This window comes from Oryzias latipes, chromosome 3 (assembly GCF_053564925.1).
Source record: "Oryzias latipes strain Hd-rR chromosome 3, Olatipes_Hd-rR_3.1".
In the NCBI taxonomy this organism is placed as follows: Eukaryota; Metazoa; Chordata; class Actinopteri; order Beloniformes; family Adrianichthyidae; genus Oryzias; species Oryzias latipes.
In genome coordinates, this window is record NC_136239.1 from 13453502 (window position 1) to 13479258 (window position 25757).

The following is a 25757-nucleotide window of genomic DNA, read 5'->3' on the forward strand; positions in this document are numbered from 1 at the left end:
AATTGACCTCTTTTCTTTTACAGTGCTTTGAATTGCATGTTTAAGCTAAATCTAAAGAAATCCCATTTTGAAGTATCTCTACCTGCTTTTTAGGACTGTCACACATCCTATATGTAATACAGTCCAGCCATGAATCCCATTACTGCAGAACATTATTCATTCTTTCCAACAGCTCCATTTAGAGCTGACAGAAATGTCTTTGTATCCTCTGTAGTCTGTTAGTGAGGCTACTTCACTTCCATTTTCTTTTCTTTCTTTCCTCTGTACGATGCTTCCTCCTCCACATTTTGCTTTTCAAATGAGGTTTGTGCGGCGTTTGAGCCCGAGGGCCTGAAATCACATTTCTATTGTGCTTTTTTTAGATCGTTTTGCAGAACAACTACATTGATTTAAGGATCTTGAACTTGTTGAAAATAGATTTTTGTTTCGTCTTGTACTTGTTGCTATACAGTTATTGTTGATGATGCCTTTTATTTTGTCTTCACAATAAAATTCAGAATAAAACCAATTTATCTTGAAACAATATTTATGTATTCATTAGAGCAGTCGTTAGGAATTTGATTTGATTTGATTTATTGATTTATTTCAAGCATCGTAGTCAAAGCAAAGCAAAAAACAATTTACACATATTTATGAAACTCATTACAGAAATTATGAAATGCATAGTTTAAAAAGACAGAAAACAAAACAAAAACGTCACTTAAATCACATTTGCTTGATTAAATACAGTGATCATCAACTACAGTATAAGTCGTTAGGAATCAATCTATGTTGTGCACCATAGAATAAATGAGTGTATTGAAAATATATGGATGTAATTTTATTCGAAACGGTCATCTGGAAGATTAACTTCCAGAGTGTCTCAAAGGTTCTGTCCCAGCCACAGAAAAACTGGGATTTTCCTAACACTTCCCCCTCCTCCGTGTCTCCCTTCAGATCACATCGGGCTCTGTGCGGCTGGTGCTTCAGGACAGTAAAGCCTTAGTGAGTGAATGGAAGGAGCCTCAGGGCCGCAACATCAGCGTGGCGGCATGCAATCACACGCAGGTGGTGCTAGCTGTGGGACGCGCCCTCTACTACCTGCAGATCCTGGCAGGAGAGCTCAAACAGATCAGGTATGAGCATACTTTACCCTAACAATAGCAATGACCTAAGTCTGATTAGACAGAATACTGGAGAATAATTTTGTTATACTTTTTTTTTATGCTCTATTGTACTTTTGGAAGAAATGCCCTTCTTAAAACAAGTATAAAAATAAAAAGATGTTTCTCCCTTTTTAGAGGGGAAAATCCTGCCAATAGAACTAGTAGAAAAAGTCTTGGTAAGATTTCTTAAAATAAGTTGATCTGCCTTTTTTAACACTACATTACTGGTGGAACTGAGCTATAAAAACACTCATAGTGGGGTATATTGCTCTAAAATTTAAAATATCTTATATCTTTTGTTTAAAGAAATACTTTTCAATCTATAAAGCACGTACATTTATACACTTTTTCTCCCCAAATATATTCTATTTTTGGCGCTACAAAAGTCCATCTATCCTTATTTCCAGACCATAATCATCTTAAAGTAAAACTCGAATTACACATATATATATGTAATTTTGTCAAAAGTGTGTTTGTAACTATCATTAGCCTGAAAAATACGGTACTCAGAAGTTCATTTAGTTTCATATTAAGTGTAAAAATGTATTTTTAAACTAGAAACTAGACAAAAATGCTTGGTAATATTTGTGTTATTTGCAGTGTAACCTTTAATTTTATTTTACTTTAGTGAGTTCCTCTTGATTTGCAATGTTTTAGGTTTAAACATGAAGTGTTTCACCATTTTCCTCTGCTGTCAGCTTCTGTTGGGTTAAGCAGAATGTGCCACGCGTTTTTTCACCTCAAAGCAGAACACACTGCTTAAAACACTACACCACTGGGGCTTATTGAGACAAAGAAGGTTTTTAAATAACCGAATGCCGAAAGAGTCTGAGTGAAGTGTCTCAAATGGGCTCCATTGTGAGTTTTGGATTGTGTCCATAAGCAGCTGGTTGGATGTAAGTCGCACAATTCATCCCAAATAAGAGGGGTCTAGTTTGGTTCAAGCTTTGTACTAAAAAAGGAAACTGCTTCTCAAATAAAATGAGTGAAGGTATATTTATTTATTTATTTATTTGTTTGTTTATTTAAAAAACCTTAGTCTCTTTCAGTTTACATGTGAGTATTATTTTAGGGTCAAACACTTCCTTTTATTTTACCCCCAAACATGTTCTTGTGTAAAAACGGCATAAAGACCCACGGTGAAGAAAATTGTGTTTTTGGTCTTTTTGACGTGTTCTTGTGGCATTTTTCTGCTACTGGAGGACTTGAGCTCAAAAAAGCATGTCTGAGTATTTCTTTATTCAAATCGCTGTGAATCAGGAGCAGACAGAAAAAGTCTGTTTTGTGACGTGGAAAATTTGCTGGGTGGGCCTCAAGCTCCCTACTTCAAACGTGGAGGGGAATGGGGGGCGGGGTTGCTCTGTACCAACGATCCCACCTGCAGCTCAGAGGCGAATTTCTAATGTGCTACAGCTGCTCTGCAGAAACTATGTCCTAGAAAACAGCAGTTTTTTTATTCAGCCTAAAACCAGCGTTCTCATAATGAAAGACCACTGGGACGCTTTTACTATAGACCCATAGATGATCAAATGGTTGTCTGAGCCTCTATCCTAATGACTTTGGCACTGAGGACCCCCCACGACCGTCTTTCATAAAACATTAAGTTTAAAATGAGCTGCTTCAGGTCACCTTTACAGACTTTTGGAATGTCATGTTGACATTTCTTGGTCATGCCCAGTTTCATTTAAAGCAGGTTTATCTCATTGTCCTTTGCAGACGACCGGTCTCAAGAGTAGAAATGGAAGTTATAAAATTGAAATGTCCTTAAAATGCAGTAAATATATTCTAGTCTGATTTTGTTTCTTTTTTGTGATCGTGAATCAAGATTTTCAGTCGGCAGAGCATTAAACCATGGGAAAAACTAATCATTTTTACAACAGCTTTTGAATAAAGTAAAGGAAGGAACTGTGGAGTTCTATGAATGTTTTGTCAGTATTTTAGAGCTTAGGGTTAAACTCCCCTTTACTGCGGTTGTGCTTTTGAAATGTACTTGCTGTCACATTATCAGGAGTTAAATCGTCCTGCAGAAGCATTCAGAGTTAACCGAGCTTTTCTGGAGAATAGATTCCAGATGATTGAAGACCGACAGGAAGACATAAAACACTAAAGCTGACACCAGAAAGGGCTGCAATCCCCCTTTTGCACAAAGAACTGGAATAGATTTCAGAAAAAAAACATTCTGTCAAACCCTTAGTAGGACTTTGGAATGATCTTGCCTTGTGATCATTTCATTGTAACTGCCAGAAATGTACAGAGCAAAAAAGATCAATGCCTCTGATGGAATAAACTGATCACAGTGGGTAATATGACTTTTAATTGTCTTTTGTGCTATCAGAGATGTGCTGGACTTTTATTCATTTGCAACTAGAACTTCTTCAGTAACACAATTAACCTATGTTCTGTAACTTTTACCACACGTTCCTCTTCAACCCCCCTGAACTTTTGTACCCTCTTCAGTACCACGGAGATGGAGCACGAGGTGGCGTGTCTGGACATCACGCCGCTGGGGGAGAGCAGCAGCGAGTCGCCGCTCTGTGCCGTGGGGCTGTGGACAGACATCTCGGCTCGGATGCTCAAACTCCCCTGCTTCACACCGCTCCATAAGGAGATGTTGGGTGGAGGTGAGACCAATATAAGGGAGGGGCCTCTACTGCAAAGGAAAATTGATTAGTTTAAGCGACCAGGCCAACCTTTTTAAATGTAATGAAAGCCTTCGTCAAAACTGTCCTTATGGGTGGACACGGACTGTCTGCGGGTGGAAAATGGGCAAACCTGTACACTAAAGGTCGTAGACCACTCTGTGAGCCCGTAGAGCGAAGAATGTTCATGTACATTTGTTTCTACGGGCATGCTGCGGGCATATAGCAAACACTTAAACAACATTTAGGGGTGAAGCAGGGGAGACACAGGCGTGTCGTAGAGATTTTCCAGTTTGCCAACCCACCAAATCCTGCAGAGTTTAAATGGGACCCATTAGTGCAGTTACTGAAAAAAAGTGCTTCCGACTGATAGAAATGAGTAAGTTAGACAATCGGAGCAATATTTGTGTGAACGTCCTACGAGCACTTGTGTGTCAGATGCATGTTAGTCCGGTGCGCAGTCCGGCGTTAGGGCATCGGACGACAGAGTGCAACTTACATTATCTTTCCAAGTACTTCACACTTATCACACGCTAGGAGATAAAATCTCTGTTTTTTATTTCAGATTATTTTCTATTTTTTTCTCTTTAATTTCTTAAACAAAAATGACTAATTACAGAATGAACAAACAAAAACTCTAAATCTTTTTTACATCTATTTTGGGAGTTGACCTGAATTCAAAGTACAACTAAATACAAGCTGTAAAAAGGCAGGTGTTCTGTGAGCTGCTGCTGGCTAGAACATCTTGTAAAGAGGAACAGTTCTGGCACTCAACAGTTTCTGTTTCTGGTGTTCTAACAAATTCCTCGTACTCCCACTTTTGGTTGCAAGTCTGAAAGCAACTGTTCCGTCCTTCACCAGCTCCTCTTCGCCAGTTGCCATTTTAACGTCCACTGCATGTTACGAGAGACGGGCAGGCTGACCTTAGTCTGAACAACAGAAGCCCAAGAGAAAAGGGTGCTGGGAAAAACTGAATATCCAAACCAAATCTTCTCTTGTGCTACCTTGTGGGGTCCAGATGACCCCACCCTTACTTTGACGTGTTCTCCCTACCATGACAAAGGTGGATAGAGGTGGAAAGATTTCATGTAATCCATGGACACCAGTGAAGATCACAAATCATTGAAGAAAAAAAGTTCAGCGAACTGTCTAGTGGGTCTAGATGACCAACGTTAAAGTGCTGGATAGCACAAGGGTTACCCAGCAAATTCAAATGAATCAATAAATTCAATTTATAGCCCAGCCCTACCACTTGGACAACAATCGTACAGGCCATTTTCGTGACGTCCCTTGAGTTGGTGGTGGGTGGTACGCGCCATGCGAGGGTTTTGAACACGAAAGCCCAAAACGCGGGTTTACAGGCATTTACAGAGACTTTTCATTGAAAGCGAGTTGCCGTCGCCGGTATGCTTGTAGCTTAAGGCTTAAGACATTGTCCTTTTATTAGGCAGCAAATTTTGCAGACACACTTTTAATATCCGCTTTTTTCATCTCTTACCTCCTCAAAACATATAAGTTAACTTCAGGATCTGATAAAAAAAACTTCAAATCGCAACTTGGCATGCTCGTCCAATCATCAGCATTTCCTTTCATTGACACTTCTTTGCCCATAAAGCCAGGAGTTTTAACTCAGCACTCTTGGCTTTACTTTTGGAACAATCAATCAAGACTTTTTACCTTTGCAAACTTTAGGAACAAAACCAAATAAAAGGCTTCCCCATTGCATTTATTGCTATTTTGCAGACTGCTGCTCCTAATGGAGCCGCCTTTGAAGTCAGAGAAACAAAATGTTTGGAAAATGATGAAGAAAAAATACCTGGATTTCTTCTAAACACATTTTTTTTCCCTCTCTGTTTAAAATTCCAGCCAGCCTGTGGAGGAAAAAAAAAAATTACTGATTACTTTGACAAAGACATTTTTGCAGGCATTTATCACTTTCTGTGTGTTTACCAGCGACTCAATAGTACGGGGAAAATAAATTAGCTGTTTGTGTGTTTCCTCAGAGATCATCCCCCGCTCAATACTAATGACCACATTTGAAGGCAGCTACTACCTGCTGTGTGCCCTCGGAGATGGAGCGCTCTTCTACTTCGGTCTTGACCTGCAGACGGGTAGGTTGCTCCCACCACTGCACTCGATAGTTTGGATTTTCTCAGAAAGATTTGGGCCTTCCACATGGGGCAGATTGACATTTTTAGAGTATTGTTTTATGTAAACGGGTTTCAGTGGATTGAGAAACTCAACCAGCTAAAAAAGAAAGAAAGAAAAAAAAACATTTTTTTTATGTTATATAATGTATATACTGTAGGAGATGTTCTTGAAAATGATTGACTAAAATAAGTTTGGTCTAAGTGACCTAGAAAGTAATGGAAATGTTCTTAGTATAGATCACCATTATGTTGCCAGTACAATAGTTTTTACAAACTGACGTTATCATATTTTGTGAAAACAAACTTTGCTTCTAAAGGCACATTTTTGTGTCCAATTTGTAGGATCCATTAATTGTTTTAAGTGTCGCTTCGTTTTACAGACACACAGACACTTCCTAAACGATTCAGCTTGAAATTGGAATTGATTACCTTTTATGTTGAATCCCCAAACACTTTATAAGTAATTTATCTTTTGAAAGTATTAAAGTATTTCTGGTAGGAATATATATTATCTTCTATATATATGTGTGCGTGCATTTTTTGGAGTTCAGGTTGTATTTTTTTGCAGTGTGGTCAGAGGTGTGACTTATACTCAGGTGCGACTTTTTTTCTTTTTTTTAATAAATAGGCTCATTTTCTTCACCTTTTGGCATATCCCTTCAGCTTTATTGGTTTAGGCACTGGGGGACCCAGGCTTTGGCCCCCTTGTGGCCACATAGTTAGGCAGTAGCGCAAAGGCTCTTGCCTAAGAGCTCACTCATTGGGTTAAACTCTTTGCTCCCTTCAGGAACAAACCCGGCTTTATGGCTCGCCAGTCCTAATCTCAGCCGACGGAGCGATCCAGCAGCTTGATAAATAGATTCATGTGTTTCGTTGTTTTCGCAGTAACAACCGCTAGAGGGCACTGTGGGTGTTTTTATCAGTATTTGCTACTGACAGCAATGCAGAAGAAGTGCCGGCCTCTGCAGAAATGTTCCAAAGCTAGACAGACGATGAAGAATTCAACAGATTTAGTGATATTAAGTTTTTAGTTGACTTGTTAGCATGTTCTTTGTGCTATGGTTATCTGAGTAACTGTTCTTATGCTGGGCCAGATTCCTTCTATGTAGGCCTGAACAATATACCGCAAATTTATCGTTATCGCGAAATCAAGCTGTGCAATATGCATACCGCAAAAGACGGCAAAAATCGCAATAAATGATTACCTTAAATGTGCTAAAACAAACTCATGGCAGCTTGAAATATTGAACAAATGAAATTAATCCCTGTATGCATTTAACCAATCAGAAGGACCCGTTTATGTTTTTGATCAATCAGATGAGCCCTTTTATGTTTGATGTTTGCCTCCTACGTCGATGAGGGTCATTTGGAGTATAATTTTTAAACTGTTGCAGTGAAATGGAAATGATGTTTTTGTTTTTTTTGCCATTTGTTTATATACCTTAATTTATATCGTTATCGCAATATTAATTACCAATATCGCATATCGCGAGTTTCCTCATATCGTGCAGCCCTACTTCTATGTTTTGCTGAAGCTTAGTAAAGTTATGGTAGTGAAGCATGCATATATTCAGTCTGTTATTGTTATCTACTCTATTATTATGATTTGTCTTCAAGATAAAACGGCCGCTCTTGTTCCCATATTTGGTTAAATGCATTTCACCCAAAAGTACGTCTTACACTCCAGTGCGACTTATAGATTTTTTTCTTCTTTATTGTCCATTCTTTGGCATCTGTCTCTTATACTCCAAAGCAAGTTATAGTCCAAAAAACACGGCATTTATTCAGTGACTGTTTTTTAATTATCTGAGCTGACAGCCATGACAGCAGCACCATAGGTTAAGGGCCTCCATTTCTCAAAGAATGCAGCATCTCCCCCTGTAGATCGGGCTCCTGTGAGACTGGGGTCGCTCTAACAGCTTGGTCAGTTCAAACCGAAGCAGCAGAGCTGGATCCCGCCTCAATTTTAAGCACAACTGTTAATCCACTAAATAGCCCTGTGAATGGTTTAAAATGCCACTCTGCCCACTCAGATTAAAGGATTTCTGGATAAAATGTCCGATTGCAAAGCCACGACGCAGAGTGGGATAATGCTGCTGGAATTAAATAATCCATTTAGAAGTCTTGCTTCATGTTATGTTATGTTATGCAGTGAATGTTTGGGGGTGTTAGGAAGTCAGCAATACAGCAGTTTATAGCCAGAATATTTTTAGCTGACTGAATACTGGTAATTGACCAACAACTCAAACAAAACTTGATCTTTAAATCTGGCGTTATTAGGCATTGCATTTCATTTGTTTTTACAGGAGAGTATCTGAATATTTAAAAGGGGCAAAAGTTCCAACTAACCATCTTTACCCATCGGGACATTAACAAATGATGAGATTTCAAAGTGAAACGCACTCGAGTGTTAAAATGCAGTCCATTAGAGATGCAACTGGCAATTATTGTCATTATATTGTCATTTATTATTGATGAGCGGCACAATTTCCTCAAAGCCTGAGAACTCCTTCTGGTTTCTGTCAGACAAGCAGTCAAAATATACTATGCAGCCAATGCAACTGAATATGATTAACTCAGAATTATGTAAAAATAATAGACTCACTCCACCTCCTCGACGGACGATGGACACAGTTTCACAAGAATAAGCAGGGCCCAGGCACTAGAATACATTTGAGAGAATGCACACAGGAACTTGCAAATAATTCAATAACTCTGCCACACAAACTACTGTACTTGCACTACATTAAATAAGGGTATGACTCAGAATCTCAATAGGAGTGTGCATATAAATGCACTCATTACTTTGTGTGGATACTGTGATTCCAGTTATGTTGTGGTGGTATAAAGGGACAGGAAATAAACTGTCAAGCCAAAAGCAGAACGTGCTTGTAATGCTGCTGTGTTATGTACCTTAAAAATACAATAAACAGAAGAAGACATACAAATTTTATATTACTGTGTTTTCCGCATTATAGAACGCGCAAGATTTTCATTCACAGCTTCAATGAATGGTCTATTTTGTACTTATGTCATATGTAAAGGCCGTGTTACACAGCCACTACATTTTGCGCATATTGCACGGAGAAGAATTGGCCACATGTGAACAGACGTGGAAAAAGCGAGAATCGTTGCTGTTTTTACACGAATGAACCATGTTAAAAACACGGAAGAAGTATGGATAAACCACACAAAGAAAATATAAATAAACGTAGAACATGAACCGTGCGTGATCATATGCAATTCAGTAGTGATTTGTGCGTCAATTATGTAGTTTGAAGGTGATATATGTGCCGTGTACGTGATATCAAACGAATGCATCGGTGGTACATGTGTGACAGGTCTGTTTGACATACGTAGAACGGTCGTGGAAAGCCACAAATTTCTCGCAAAAATCATGCATAAGAATTATGTAATAATTGCACATAAACTACAAAAAATACGCATAAACTGCATAATTCTCAACTGACCAGAAATTTTAAACAGCTGAAAACCGAGTTGACGTAAAGACCCGTCGGCAAAACCCTCTATGGACACCTGCGCAAACCTACGAATGACAAAGAAACACATATGAATTACGTATATCAAACGTGGATCACGAAGGACCGACATTTCATATGGAAAATGTACATAGTGGCTATGTGACACTGCCTTTAATGCGCACCAATCTATAAGACGCATTAAGTGAAACAAAAGAGTCAGAGATAAATTGGACTTTATTAACCGTGTTCACAGTACCACTGAAACGGACATACTGTGACTATGCTAACTACCAAGCTTGTTAGTAACACGTAAAAAAAAACAAGGCAGTACGACATTGCTACACATTAGCTGCTTTAGCATTTTCACAGTACACCCAACTGACATTTTGACAGAGCGTCGTGTACCTCTAAAATGGCTTTGACATTGGTAAACACAACCAGAAGTAATCCATACATAAGGCACACCGGACTACAATACTGTCGTTTTTGAATAAAATTAAGGCTTTTAGGTGCGACTTATAATGCGGAAAATACAGTAATTGCTTCAGTTTTCTAAGAACAGACATTATTAAAGATGCTTTGAACTGAATTCTTTTCTTTCCGCAGGTGCACTCAGTGAGCGCAAGAAAGTCACCCTTGGCACTCAGCCAACCGTACTGAGGACCTTTAGATCCTTGTCCACCTCCAACGTCTTTGCCTGCTCTGACCGACCCACGGTCATCTACTCATCCAATCACAAACTGGTGTTTTCCAATGTCAACCTCAAGGAGGTCAATTACATGTGCCCACTCAACTCTGAAGGCTATCCTGACAGGTCAGTAGCACATTTATGCTGGAAAAATGAATGAGTGTATTGACTGCTTCTAGTTAAAAAAAAAACCTATGTAAACATGTGTATATATGCGTTTAAGGCTTCACACATTTAAAACTCTTGTGTTCACGCACCGCTACGCAGGTTTTTAAGTTGGAACCGGTTGAAATTTGTGGGTAGCTTCTTTTTCAAAACCCCTAAGTGCCAACTGCGTGAAAATTAATCTTGGAGGAGAAATTAACAATTGCAGCTCATGTGCGTCTTTCATATATGGGAGTAGAGCTGTGAAAGAAAAAACCTGGAGCAAGATTCACCAGATTTGCTCTGCTTAGACATTTTGTACCAAGCCTCTTCCAACAGTGAGTTGGAACCCGCACTTGTATCGAGTAGAGACAGACCTGTGTGAACACTATATGCTGAAAAAACCTACGTTCATCACATTCTTGAACACGGCACACAAGCCTGGTGTGTACGTAGCTTAAGAAACTAATGCCCCAGTGTTTGAAACTTTTCGTTTACTGAGTCAAGCTTTACCAAACTTTGTCAGATGGATGTGTTTTGTCTGTAACTAATTATGTTATTGTTTGTGTTGTTCTTCAGTTTGGCTTTGGCCAACAACAGCACTCTGACCATTGGCACCATTGACGAAATTCAGAAACTTCACATTCGCACGGTTCCCCTCTACGAGTCTCCCAGGTCAGTCCTAAACACCGAGTGAGCACACATCTTTAGTTTGGTGGTTTAGATTTATTATTTGTCCCAATTAGTAAGGATTTACTTTGTCTGGTTAGCCAAACATTTTGTTTTTGATACGCACATGTGTGTAAGAGGAGTCATGTTAACTCTGGTTACTGTCCCATCCATCCCAGGCGCATCTGTTACCAGGAGGTTTCCCAGTGCTTTGGGGTTCTGTCCAGCAGGGTGGAGATTCAGGATGCAAGCGGCGCCATATCTGCTGTAAGGCCAAGTGCAAGCACTCAGGTAACAAGTCAAAGTCTTGTGCTTTTGCAAGAACAGCTTATTCTGGCAGATCTGTTAGAATGAATCCTCCAGTGAAATGCTAAGTTGTATTGGTTTGATTTTTAAGGCGAATTGCTTTAAGACATATCCTTTCAAAAACAGATGATAGATCTTAGTCTAATTGAAGACAAAAGCTGAGGATGATGATGAGGAAGCAGAAGTAGAAGCTTGTCGGACACTGTATTTTCTATTCTCTCAGTGTGGCTCTGTAGCTTCTCCTAGGGGGCATATTTGCACTTCTTGTGTTGTTTACTCTCACTGAGGCTCATGCATGCGATGACCAGACTGATGTTTACTGATTTACTGATGGAGCACATCTGCTGCTGCAGATGGTGCTGGCTCTGCCGTTCACACAGCTAACGGAGAACTAGAGATTAGCGTTGTTTTGTTCCCCACGCTGCTTCTGTGGTCGTCCTCACTTCTCTTTCCATCTCATTAATTTACAGGCACTGTCCAGCAGCGTGAGCTCCAGCAAGCTCTTCCCCAGCAGTACGTCTCCACATGAGACCTCCTTCGGTGAGGAAGTGGAGGTTCACAGTCTGCTAGTAGTGGATCAACACACCTTCGAAGGTGAGAAACGTTGAAACTCCATGTTTATATAATCAACTCAACAAAGGAACTGGTTTGTAGAGCTGCAAATATTTGCAGATTACAGGTGAAGCACTCTTTCTGATTAAAATCCTTTCATTCATTATGTTTGGTGGGAAAGGTAACCTTAAGCCCTGGTTTGGTAAAAACAATTCCAATCGTTATTTAATTTCAAGGTAGAATTAATGGGGTTGTAAACAAAACACACTGTGACGCTACGTTTACACCGCCCCTTGGCAACATGCGATCAAGCAGCCACTTCTTATGTAAATGCATGTTGCGGGTTTCCTCATTTGAAACTCTCACATTCAAGTGTAGCTTTGCAGATTTTTGAGTCCGATTTTTGGCTCTACGTACAAACCACTGAACACGTGTTAAAAGTAAAACCAGGTTGAATTTTGGCCAACCAGGGTCTTGGATTTGGTTTATTTTATGTAAGTGCCGACCGTTTTGGAAATTAATCATGGAGGAGAAAATATTAATTGCAGTTTGTGTCCGGCCAGAATTATACGACACAAAGTCTTTCATATATCGGAATAGAGCTGTGGAAAACAAGCAACATTTTTTATGAAAAATAGAATTTTAAATTTAAACTTGAGTTTTTATTTCATCAAAGCATTTCTTTATATTAATAATGTTCCCAAATAAAAAGCAAACCCTGTGGTTTTAAGGCTGTAGAACTCCTCAAACCACACATTGCTGTTATTAATTAGTGTTATACAGATGGATTTTTTGCCTTTTTTTTCATTCTTTCCCCATTTAAAAAAAGGAAAATGTTATTAAACATGCAAATTAAAATACAATTTAATGTCTATTTTAAAGGTCCTACATCATGCAAAATCCATTTTTTGAGCTTTTAAATGTATCATAATGTTCACTCCTCACTATAAACTACCCCAAAATATTATTTTGATCCATTCACCCATTATTCCTCTAAAAAAAACCTGAGCTTTGAGCTATAAAAAAGAGCGGGTTCTTATATTGTGATGTAGACCAGTGAAGAACAGCCCCTTCCAGGAAGAGTCTGCACCGCCAGCTCCGCCCCCAGGCTAACACACACACCCACTTTCTCCATAGAGCTTGCAATGATCGGCTAAACTCTATACATAATGCACAATATGCACATCCATCTTTGCCAACGTTCGGATGTTGTTTGTTGTCATGGGTGAAACACAGACGCGCTGCTGAGGCCGACTTTAGCTTAACGTCATGAAAGAGGCCTCACCCACAAGGACAGAGAAGCGGAGTCTAAGAGAACGAATCATCTTACTACTTGGTTGAAAAACAGCTCAGGAAAATAATTAACATTTAATAAAAATGTGTTTTCTTTGTGTGTGTGTGTGCCAAAAGTAATATATTATCATACACATAGATACGGTTTACTATAAAAGGCTTAAGAATAGCATGTATAGGCACTTGTAGTTAAAAATAGAGTCAAGTTTGAAAATAACTCCTAAATTTGATTTGAATAATACTTAATTTTATCACCTCTTATGAAAAGCTGCCCTAGCTTATGATCTAAACAGGAGCAATAAATAAAACTCATATTATATAATGTTTTCGTCTTATGACACACCGACAGGGTTTAAATGCATTTTGATTACGGTAAAATATCCCTAATCTGGCAATTGACTCGCAGTAAAATATGTGCAGCAAAAGCATGGAGGCATGCATCAGTGTTTGCATTAAGTCACAGGGAGGACAGCTTGTGTGTTTGGGTGTAAAATCCTTTTCTCTTTTGGAGTGAATTACAGACAACCTTTCCAGCCCACATATTTCTCCGTTTTGTCAGATGCTATTGTTCCCAGGAAACCAATCTCTCATTGTAATAAATAGAAGCATCTTTACATGTTTCGGCAAAAGCTGTCTGGAAAATAAAATGGATCAACGTACGGAACTGTTAGCGCACGCAGGCAGTTCAATTTGGAATGAAAATGCCTCCTGACTGAGTCAGCTGCACCTGCTCCGCACTAAATCTCTCCCTTGTTCTGCGAACAAATAATCACTTAATCAATGCCACACTCAGTCACTAGTGGGAGGCAACACTGGTACTATAACCATTTGCAGTAAACTGAAATATACAGATCAGTGGTAAAAAGGTTTGGGTCAAACATGCAGATATGTTTCCACCATCATTTAGACGGGCAGCAGCTGTGTAGGGAGGGAAAACACAGCGGTGTGCAATGATGGGGTTGCTGAGCTCAGAGCCAGTAAAGCTCTGATAGCTACTGCCTCACACTGAAGCTCACAAACCACAATTATGGGTCTGGGATGGTTTCAGTTTGGAAAAAAATGTAAAAAGAAAACTGCAAGAAGAGGTTGCCAAAGAATAGGAAAAGAAAAGTAATATTGAGAAGAAAATCACTAGAATTTAGTAAAATTACCTTTCTGTGCAACAACATTTCGTAAATCAAGCAGTTTGGGTCGTAAATCAAGTTTTTCCATTGTCAAGAGGATGGAGCTAAAGAATTTGGACTCATTTTAATCATTATTTCCTTATTTCTAGATCCTAGCTCTTAAGTCTGTGTCACACAGCCACTATGTTCATTTGTACATATTGCAACCCTCTCCAGTACTTTTAAACGGACCGTGAAACAGGAGCCTGAATGGTACTTCATGGAAAAAGTGAGAAAAGTTGTCGTCTTTACAAGAAATTTTCACAGAGGTATCACCAATACCCGAATAAACGACGCAAAGAACACGTAAATCAACGTAAAAGGTAAAACTAGCCCAAAGTTTATGCGTGATTTACACAATTTTAACGTGAACCATGCACTGAATACGCGATATAAAAGTCATCCATCGGTGGTACGTCTGAGTATCCATGTCCCAAAAATAACATACAATTGCATAAAATTTAGATAATATTAGAGCATAAACTAAGTAAAATATGTGTAAACTGCGTAATTCTCAAAATTTCGGATTGCTAATGTAATTGACGTAAAAATCTGTCAACCAAAATCCTCGACAGATATCTACGCACATCGACGAAAGACAAACGCAAGAAACACAAAAAATTCGTAACCTTGCTGATTTTGACAAAAGCTTGGGGAGGTGTAAAATAAAGTGTAGTTAAAACAAGTTAAAAATGTCCAAAACAAAGTTTTAACACATGTTCCCACTGCGGTTCTCTGTGCTGAACTCCTCTTTTACAGTCATATTCAGGTGTTTGAGGTCCTCGTGGCCTGCAGGCCTGATCTGGAGTCTCGGCTCTGTGCTGCTGCTGCAGAAATGAGCACACAGCTGCAGGGTTTCTGTGAAATGGAAATCCTGTGTGTCCGGACTGAACTCTCTGTGGAAGAGCGAAGGTCCAGCATGCGGGGACTGCGGCTCACATTGAAGCGGGGCGTCCTTTGATGTTGCCATCCAAGACCATTTCAAATGTCACTTAACCTGCGCGGGGTGCTTAGTCTGTTTTGAATAGAGCTGTCTACTTTTAACCAGATGAGTTCAAACCACTTTGGAGAAGCTCTGCAGACACTCGGTGTTCTTGACTCTGACATTTAATGTGCATTTTCTTTTTTTTTTCTTTTGTATCTGTCAGTTCTCCACGCCCATCAGTTTCTCCCCAGCGAGTATGGCCTCAGCTTGGTGTCATGCCGTCTTGGAAAAGACCCGTCTGTGTACTTCATCGTGGGAACTGCCATGGTGTACCCAGAGGAGCCTGAACCTAAGCAGGGGCGCATCATTGTCTTCCATTACACTGACGGTTGGTACCGTCCTCCGTGATAAACTTGCTTGTCGCCACACACAACCCTCTTTGTGTTCCTCCCCATATCCTGCAGAAGTTTTTTTTCTCCTCCCCTTCCTGTCCTTTGTTCTGCACATGGACACTCTGTCCTACGCTGCTCTTTCCCCCGTATTCATTCAATCACTTTTTTCTTTTTTGATCTCCTCATCAGACAATTCCCTTCTCACTATTACAAATTCTCCTCATATCCCCTCACACTCTTTGCCTCTCAAGATGCATTGCTTCAATTTCATTTATCTTACTCCAGCTCTTTATATTCTCCTCATCCTCGTTGTTGATGCGGCACCATCTCGTTTTCTATTTTTCCCACGTCATCCCCAAAGTTGTACTCGCTAAGCTCTTGTAGCTGCTAATTTAACCTAACATCACAGGAGTCAGCTCTTGAATGTTAATTCTGACTGAGGGTTATTTATCTGCAGGTAAGCTGCAAACCGTGGCAGAGAAGGAGGTGAAAGGAGCCGTCTATTCTATGGTGGAGTTCAACGGCAAGCTGCTGGCCAGCATTAATAGCACAGTGAGTCTTTCTTTTTTTTTGTTTTCAGCGTGCAGAGCTTCTGGCATATTTTCACTGAAAGACTCACTCCGATGAAAATCCTGTTTCTAACAAGCTCTTCTTACATTTTTATGATATTGGAGAGCACACCGTATTTGTCAGACTTTAAGTAAGTAGATAAGTCGCAGCAACCAAAAAAATTTGCATAATGCAGTAAAAGAAATCATAATTAGGTCGCACTTTTGGGAGAAATTTGTTTAACAAGTACTGGACCAAAAATGGACATTACATCTTAAAAGGGCTAATTATAATAACAATAACAATAATAGACGGAATATATGATCACTTCACTGCCGCAAACGTATTTAGCTTCATGAAACATAGGGGGAATCGAGTATATCAGTGCAACATATGAACAATTATTCAAACTACCATAGCATATAGAAAATACTAACAAGTCAACTAAACTCTTTAGATCAGCGATCCCCAACCCCCAGGCCGTGGACCGGTACCAGCAGTCAATCTGTGGGCCCTTAAACTCCCTGCTTTGAGCTCTCAACAAAGGAAAGGGAAAGGGAAAGGGGGGCGGAGTTGCTCCGCGCTAACGGTCCTGCTCTCAACTCGTAGGCAAATTTCTAATGAACCCCTGCCGCCCTGCAGAAACTGTCTTAGAAAACGAAAACGATTTTTGGATTTTGCCGAAAAAACGGCATAAGCATAATTAAAAGACCACTGGAAACGCTTACTAAGATGAAAAGATGATTGGAGTGGGACTTTAAAACTTTCAATTGAAACCTAAAGAAACCTTTCGATGGTTTCTGCAAACAAAGATCTCTTAGCTCAATTCTTTTTAATGCACTTTTGCCTTTAAGCGTTTTCTGCTGTCCTTTAGTCTCCACTGCCAACATCAATCTCTCTGTGAACAGTTAAAAAAAGCCTATACCATGGTCCGGGTGAAGACTGGATTCTGATTGGCTGCTGGGTGTGCATTAAAAAGTGATAATCCACAGTGATAATGCACGCCTAAGAAATAAGTTCCGGTCTCATATCTTAAATGTTCTATATCACTGCTCTGGCGTCTTTAAAACAATCTTTAGCTTGATCATCTGGACAAAAACAAGCGGTAGGAGGTGAATTTTCTCTCTGAACTGATGCTTTATTTAACAGATATATCCTTTCCTTTGCCGTCTGCAGTTGAGGTCCGTTTGCATTGTCACGGTAACGCACCGCACCACCTAATCTGCTTTTTGCGAAAAAAGCAATCTAAACTGAAGAAACTGATTATATATTTGTTTCTTTTGTAAGTGACCATGGTATAAGCAGGTTATTGGCGGAAGCAACCGTCCACCACTTCGCGACAGACTGTTCAGGCTTCCACTTGCGTTAATTCCTGATAATGCACACTCTGCCGGCAATTATCCCTTACTTAAAGTTCAGAAGTGAAACTGTGCATCATTTTCCCTGTTCTGTCTATTATTACTTAAATCGGATTCAAACGTGCTTCATGTTTGCTGCCTCAGCCGGCCTCTTGATGACTGTTGTCCGTTTTCTGTGGGTCTGAGCAGCGCCAGCTGACCTGAAGGAAAAACGCTGAATCATTTCATATTGTCGAATCTAAAGGGATCCATCCCTCGAGGATATGAATGAAGACACCTCACATGCGGTGTGAAAAGAACCACGCGCACCCACCCAGAGCTATGATGGATTAAAGGGATTAAAAGCTTGAAAGGCAGTGTTCTCTGGAGAGGTCTGCACTCACACAGTCGTGAGATTCTGATGTTTGCAGCTCACCAGAGCGCAGTGACTCACTTCCGCCTGCACCACTGTCCCTACCTGTGTTTACCTTTAGAAAACTATTTAGCTTTGAACCAGTAGAGTAAAAGTGGATCGAACGATAGAAGGTTGACTCTGCGTTTGTTTGCTGAGCGGCACCACTTTTATCCCCATACGTTGTCATAGATCAAATTAAATTTGATCGGACTTTTGTTCTGATTCCTTCCGGCATCGTCCTGAAAGTCATCTCAACATCATTCCTCCTCCAACAGAAAGGACAGAGCTTCACAGCTTCTCCATCACTAACCTCTAAAGCATTTTCATTGCTCTTAGTCCGTCCAAACTATTAAATAGTAGGTCTAATTAGCCGCTAACTGTTCATTTATGAGGCAGCTGGTCCCTCTAATTTTCAACTCACCCTCTCTGAGGCACATCATTGGCAGAGTGATGACAATGTGGAGCTGAAATGTCAGGACAGTTTATCAAATAAAGAGCCACGCTGACTCAGGTAACAGGAAGCGCTCCCCGTTTGCTTTCAGGTCCGTCTGTACGAGTGGACGGCTGAGAAGGAGCTGAGGACCGAGTGCAACCATTACAACAACATCATGGCTCTTTACCTGAAGACTAAAGGAGACTTCATCCTGGTGGGAGACCTGATGAGGTCTGTGCTGCTGCTGGCCTACAAACCCATGGAAGGCAACTTTGAAGAGGTGAGATAGAAGGACATGATAGTTACACCAGAGTTCTTTTGTGTATAGGAAGGTTATAGTAAGAAAAAGCCTGCAATAGGCAAAATGTCTATGTATGTCTTTGTATCTACCAATGGCGGCCCGTCTCTTATTGAGGCCCTTTTCCAATATCCGCCGGTTTTAACTTGTGTTCGTTACTGTTGGATGCCGGTCTCCAAAAGTGGCCGGGCTAATTTAAATCCACCCATCTTCCCCTTGTTTTGCAGACGCCGGGTGTCTGTGGTATTTGCGTTTTGAGCCAGTGTAGTGATGGCCAAGAAACGCAAATTTAAGTTCTGGGATACATTTAGGGTTCTTAGATATGTTTGGGATCCACCCCCAAATGTTGTGCAGATTTATCACCAGAATGTTCTGTGTAAGTACCAAAATTCTGGTGAGAAATTTAAAATTCTCAAATTTAATTGAAATTGAGAAACCTAAACGTCTCAAATTTAAATTTGAAAAATTAAATGTAAATTTCTCTTTTGGACAGGACAAGTTAAAAAAGAAAAAGAAAAATACACTACACTTCCTGGTTGAATGAACGTTAAAAAGAAAACAAAAAAAACTGCTACCCTTTTTTTATTTTTAAGAAGACACAAGTATAAATTGAGTCAAATTTAAATTTCTTGAATTTAAATGTGAGACATTTAAATTTGATAAATTTACATTTTTCGAATTTAAAATAAAATTTAAATCCACCCATCTTCCCCTCGTTTTGCAGATGCTGGTTGTCTTTGGTATTTGTTATGAGTCAGTGTAGTGATGGCCAAGAAACACAAATTTGAAATTCTCTAATGAAAATTTACATTTCTTACATTTTAATTTTAATTTGAGGAATTTAAACTATGCGTGGCAGCATATGCCAAAGCACATTCCGGTGAGAAATCTGCGAGGCATTTAGGGGTGGATCCTAAATGTATCAGAGAATGGCGCAAGCAGAGTGTTGATATTGAGGAGATGGCTGCAGCAAAGCAACAACCAGCAAACGGATTACCCGCTGAAGCTGCAAAGGAAGTGAGTGACGACCTAGAAGAGCTACTTTTAACATGGATTATTGCCCATAGATGGAAAGGTGCGCGTGTCTCTAGAAAAAAGAACATTTGCCAGGAATTGGACCGGACTGGATGTGCGGGCGCCTCTCGCACTTTTCAAGTTGCGTAAAAACTCTGGCAGCCGCTCCGGAGCGGCACTCAATGCAGCGTGAGCCCAGGGTTAACTTTGTCCTTAGCTGCAAGTTCCTCCCAAAGTTTTTTTTCAGACAGATATTGCATTCTGAAAGAATAAAGAACAGCTTTTTTTCTTCTTTTTTGTTCAACTTAGAGAAGTAAATGTTTTTTGTTGTTGTTTTTTTGTCCAGATTGCTCGGGATTTCAACCCTAATTGGATGAGCGCCGTGGAAATTCTGGATGACGATAACTTTCTGGGAGCAGAGAACGCATTCAACCTGTTTGTCTGCCAAAAGGACAGGTGAGCAGGATGGCAGTGTGGAGCTGTCTTTAGGGGGCGCTGCGCCCATCATTATTATTCTAGTGCTCTTTTTGCTTAGAGCTCTTACACAGCATTTGTCCGTTTGTCGGGTTGTAAGGATTCTGGTTATTCAAGTTTCTCATATGGGGTCAAATCAGGATGAGCCTAAAGTGAATGGAATAGCGGATTTTACATTTGAAAACAAAAACAAAATTAAAAAATAAATAACCTAAAAGTACATATTGTAAATTTGAAGGAAATATTGAAAATTTGAAAAAGAAAATGTAAATTTAAAATTCAGTATATGTTTGTTTTTGTTTTCAGCCTTCAATTGACCGTTTCAATTCAGAATTTTGCTTTCTGTGTTGAGCCTGATTTCATTGGGGGGTTACTAGAACATGACTAACTCTGGAGCGTAGAAGTTATGCTGACATTGTTTTTGCTCCAAAAATAGCATCTGTTGTTTCCGTGTCATCCTTCCTTCAATGTTCCAAACTCTGGGAGAACATCACTGCTGTACGCCACGACAGAGAAGAGACGACTGCAGGCAGGGTCGACAACCAACGCAGCAGAAATGACGCCACCGTAGCCTCTATCACCCAATGGCAATCATGTCTCGGTAGCCAATGGGATCAAAGCTTCAGTTAAGGACTTAAAGCACAGAGAAAAACTAAAGTTCAAAAAACAAAAGAGCAGCAGCTCTTGTAAAGACATTTGGTAACAGCTTTAGGTTAACAGTTTTTTTAATTCAAACTTGAAATTTTGTTTTTTTCTTTTTCTTGAAATTATCACTATTTCTTTAAAGTTTAAAATGTATTTTTTAATATTTACAATTGTATTTTTTAAACTTTTAAAATGGTCTTTATTGTCCTTTTCTTAAACGTTATTCATATATATGATCATATATGACCTTTGGCACACTAAAGAATAATTTTATTTTACGGAAAAACAAATTGTTTTTGCAGTTCAGAAGTAAGACGACTCGATCTCTGAGGCTCCGCCTTTCATGTGTTTCATTATGTGAAAGTGGGTGTGTTTGTTAGCCTGGGGGCGGGGCTAGCAGCTCAGACTCTTCCTGGAAGGGGCAGTCCTCACTTGTCTACATCACATTGTGAGGACTTGCTCGTTTTTGGATTGGGAGGGGCTGGTGCTCAGAAATGTGGGAATGGATCAAAATACAGCTTTAAAACTTGTTTTTAGTGAGGACTGAACATTATAATACAATTGAAAGCTCAAAAGGTTGATTTTGCAGAGTATTGGCCCTTTAGTATTTCCTTTAGGTTTACAATGTGTACTTTTGAATTTAAAACTGTCCATTTTTCAAATTGATTTTTATTTGCAATTAAGTTTTCATTCTTTTTAAGCTGATCCTGGTTTGACTCCACACATTATTCTCTTATACTTTTACTTTTATAAATGATGATTCCTTTCACTTTTAGGCTTTTTTCACTTTTAGATGAGTTTTGTTTTTTCCAAGAACTGAACGTAGATTCAGTTTGAAGCTGTGTGTGTGTGTGTGTGTGTGTGTGTGCTCATGCATGTGTGCTGCATTCCTGCCCTCGCCTGTTATCCGTCCAATAGATCAGATTTCCCCCGATAATGTGTTTGACCTTCATTTTTGTATCACATCTCTGTTTCTGCTGCTCTACGTTTCACCCTTTAATTCATTACGTCTCCATCAGGCTGCGACCTTTTCCGAGCTCCCGATGTCTTTGCCCGGTTCCTCCCCCACCTTTGATTAATTGAGTCTTTTCCAAATTTCCTTATTTTTTTTTATTTTTAGCGGAGGACTTTGTCTTGCTCTGTTTTCTCCGTCTCTAAACCGGTCTTCTTATTCTGTTCGTGTCCGGCAGCGCGGCCACCACAGACGAGGAGAGGCAACACCTGCAGGAGGTGGGGGTTTTTCACCTTGGCGAGTTTGTTAATGTCTTCTGCCACGGCTCGCTGGTACTGCAGAACCTCGGGGAGAGCTCCACCCCCACCCAAGGCTCCGTGCTCTTTGGCACCGTCAACGGCATGATCGGTAGGCTCACAGGCAATTTCACACTCAGACAAGCATTGCTAAGCAGGACCAGTGCGCTCAAATGTCTTGAAAACGCCTTCTAAATGTTTGCACAAGGAAAGCACATCCTCAAGACTTCATTTTGATGTCTGTAATTGCTCTGTTGCAGAGGGTCGCTGTAAATAAGAAAGCTTTGGGAAATCTTCATCTGATGGAACCCATTTGACACTAACAGTGGAACAAGAATTTCAAAACATGTTTCCTTGATTGTTTTCTAATTGCTCTTTAGTAGTTCTTTTAAGATTCAGCATAAAGTTTGAGCACGTGTAGCCTTTTTAGCGGTGCAGTTCCATTCAGTACAAAATACTTAAACGTCAGTCTACGACGCAGCTTATAAAAGCACGTCGTACTCAGGGATGTCTTTACACGCCCCCCTGCTGTTGTAAACACACCGTCAGTATTCCTTGTTGAAGGAAAATGGCAGTGGTTGCACAGCAGTAAGGACTAGTCGTCATTTCAGTTTGGGCTGGATGCAGCCCCTGCAGCATCCGACTGGCCTTGAAATGATTGTATTCCAAGTACCAACATTCAGATCTTAAAATAACATCACAGCTCTCCGGAATGGAATACTTCAGAGGTTTCACAAACGCTTAAGACCGTCACTGGAAAGTGGAAGGGTTTTAGCCGTGACGGCTCCTTCAAAAGTTTTATTTCTATGTCTGACTCTGAGAAGAAAAGATGTTTCTTTAGCTGAGCCGGCTGACTTTTCGAGGTGGAAACCTCTGCTCTGCCTCAAAATTCAACTATAGGGAACGATGGAACGGCCATTTCAGACCATACCTGAGAAGAAAAAGTCCAGCATTTACTTTAGGAATGTCCTCATTCTCTTTAAAATGGCAACTTTTGATGTTTTATAACAGGGATAGTTTTGCAAAGAGGAAAAGAAATGTTAGGGCCGACTGATCGGCCTGCATTCTTTGAAACCTCATAACATCTAAAGTAAATGAACTATTTATTGTTTTATTTATTTTTAACGCTTTGACCAAAATTGATGTGAGAGTAATATTTAGACCAAATATAAAATAAAAGGGGAAAAAAAGACCTAAACATTAAATCTGGCTTCGTACAAAATGTTACATATAAATAAATGTTACATATTAGAGGCCCTCAGCTCTCATCTGCCTGCCTAGCTGTTGGACAGGACAAGTTAAAAGAAAAAAAAAAATGTTACATATTATTCAATCCCAAAGAGGAATCTCTTATTCAGAAGTACAAACCACGGTGGTTTGAATCACAGAAATCAACAACTCTGTTCTTCTCATTCGGTTTTTAAGGGTCTGAAGAAGCCACAGGTTGTTGGCACAGGTTTACAGCGGCTAGAGCGTCTTTTAGCCAATCACAATCAAGATTTTGGGCACGGTTCTAAGGGAGTGCTGAAGTATTATTTTTTTAACAAAAGCCTTCAGGCCGGTAAAAAATTGAACGCATATATGGTGATGTGATATTATATGGTCGGACTTTGGACACACCTGTTTTAAAAGCACACAAATGAAATAAATTTTTAGATAAAAATCCAAATGTCCATATTAAATAAAACGGAATCAATTAATAAAACGTTTTCCGATTTATAAAAATCTTCTGATCTATTTTCATTTGTATTTATGATGATGCTATTTTTTTGCCAAAATCCAAAAACGTGTCGTTTTCTCAGGACATAGTTTCTGCAGAGCGGCGGGAGTTTTTTAGAAACTCGCCTCTGAGTTTTGGGCGGGACTGTCAGTTACGGTGCAAGCCCGCTCCCATTTCCCATCATCCCTCCACAGCCCCTTACACCCACAACCTAACATTACCGGCGAACAGTATTGAAACTATCCAGACATACATTTTGGATCCAGACGTTGCTCGATCGAGGACAACAAAGACATTAATGGATCAATTTATGATTCAAAGAAGATCTTTTATCAAACAGCATTTTTTCATCTGCTCCTGATTCAACACAATGTGAATTTAAAAAATTCTCAGAGATGCCATTTTAAGCTATCTTTCTTATAAATGTCCTCCATCATCAAAAAAATGCTTCAAGGCTTCATGTCTGCAAATCTTTTTTTTTCAAATTTTAGTTTGAGATTTAAAAAAAAAGAAAAGCTTATTCAAAGTTTTTACAGCATTTTGACTAGGGGGGGTAAACCCATGAAATCAAAAATCATTTCAAGAGAATTCAATCCAATGTTCATAACATTGGGTTGATGGAGCACAGAGCAGAGAACTTAAAAAGAAAAATATTCTGTATGTTTGGGGTCTTTCTATAACTGATGCTGAATTCCTCTGGATGCTGGTCTCTCAGAAGCCTCCAGTCTGCATAAAAGTCCAGGAGAATTCTACAAAAATCAAGAAAATGTTAGTGCTACGGATCAGCAGCTCTTCCGACTGCACTCAAAGCAGTTCAGCATATTTATGGTCACACACACATGGTCACACGCACAACTACTGATTAGGATTAATTACTGTTATTAATGCTAAATACCAACTTAGGGAGAAGCAGGATCTACTTTAACACAGTAAAACCCAAAAGCCTAGGTTAGCTATAAAAAACAAAAACAGAGCAATCAGATGGTTAACATCTCTGATGAGGTGTTATCTAAAGTGCCAAACCTAAAGCCACACAGCGTCATTGCTTTTTAGAAACCCTGCACATGTTTCCCAAGAGGAATCACGGTTATGCTATCAAATATTTTACACCTAAATAATAAAAGGATCACGTTTTCTGAAAGAAAATCTTGCAAAAAGCCAAAGAACTTTCTTTATTGGTATTTGAGAATCCATCTGACAGTTGTGATGGTACAGGCCTACACACGCGTGTCCCCACCGGTTTCCCTGAACTAATGTTTACATTTCAGAAAATGACGGTAAGGGGGGGGCAATCACATTTTCAGCCCTCATTACAGAGATTGAACCTAGTAACTTTAAGCCTGGCAGTAATGATGGCTGTGATGAAAAAGAGGGAGTGCACATCATTTAGACACGGCAGTAATTTCCCCCTTTGCCTCCACAGAGCTCCAGCACACAGCACATTATTTCACCTCAGCGCCTCGTGTCATTCTTTCAAAAAAGCCTCAGAGGAAAGTTAACAGGAAATGAGGAGGACCACCCCGCTTTGCGCTTTCTCCGTGGCTCATAAACACAACCCAGATGCAGCGCAGAATGAAGATGAATACCACTGCTAGCTTTAGCGCTTTGCAAAAGGGCGTCTGCTGTTAGATGTTTTAAGGAAGACGCAGCAGGACTGAAGGATAACCATCCCCACACAGGGTCTGTTAATTTGATCGGAAGAAGATCAAGTGAATCCACAAGAAAACATCTTGTGCAACAAATATTGATCTCATCAGATGTGGTCTTTGAGTAATGCTATGGTAAAGCACAAGCATAGGCTGCGTCCCAATTCCCACCCTAACCCCTAACCACTAAAAACTATATAGGGCAACACTATACAGAATTTTAAAAGCAATTCGGACACCACACCTTTTATTTTATTTTTATTTTTTTACAGCGGATTTGACGTCATCGATTTCACAAAGTTCAAATTTAAGTAATGTTAGTGTTTGTGATGATTATTTATGAGTCCACTGTCTTCTATTGCTATTTTTGTAAAAATTGTTCCGACACAATGCATTGTGGTCTATGTTCCCCGATCTAGTGAGCATCGAT

At 39.7% G+C, this 25757-nt stretch overlaps 1 protein-coding gene across 1 annotated transcript in view; it reads left to right on the forward strand.

The window, feature by feature from the left end:
• The window catches only part of ddb1 (damage-specific DNA binding protein 1), a 51167-nt gene that overhangs the window by 21264 nt on the left and 4146 nt on the right, over positions 1-25757 (forward strand). Inside the window, exons 13-24 of the mRNA XM_004066854.5 lie at positions 937-1115; positions 3603-3766; positions 5788-5895; positions 10023-10230; positions 10828-10923; positions 11097-11208; positions 11694-11817; positions 15380-15544; positions 16006-16100; positions 18392-18562; positions 19941-20050; positions 21904-22073. Of these exons, the coding sequence (XP_004066902.1) occupies positions 937-1115; positions 3603-3766; positions 5788-5895; positions 10023-10230; positions 10828-10923; positions 11097-11208; positions 11694-11817; positions 15380-15544; positions 16006-16100; positions 18392-18562; positions 19941-20050; positions 21904-22073 (1702 nt within the window). The remainder of the gene's footprint in view (positions 1-936; positions 1116-3602; positions 3767-5787; positions 5896-10022; positions 10231-10827; positions 10924-11096; positions 11209-11693; positions 11818-15379; positions 15545-16005; positions 16101-18391; positions 18563-19940; positions 20051-21903; positions 22074-25757) is intronic.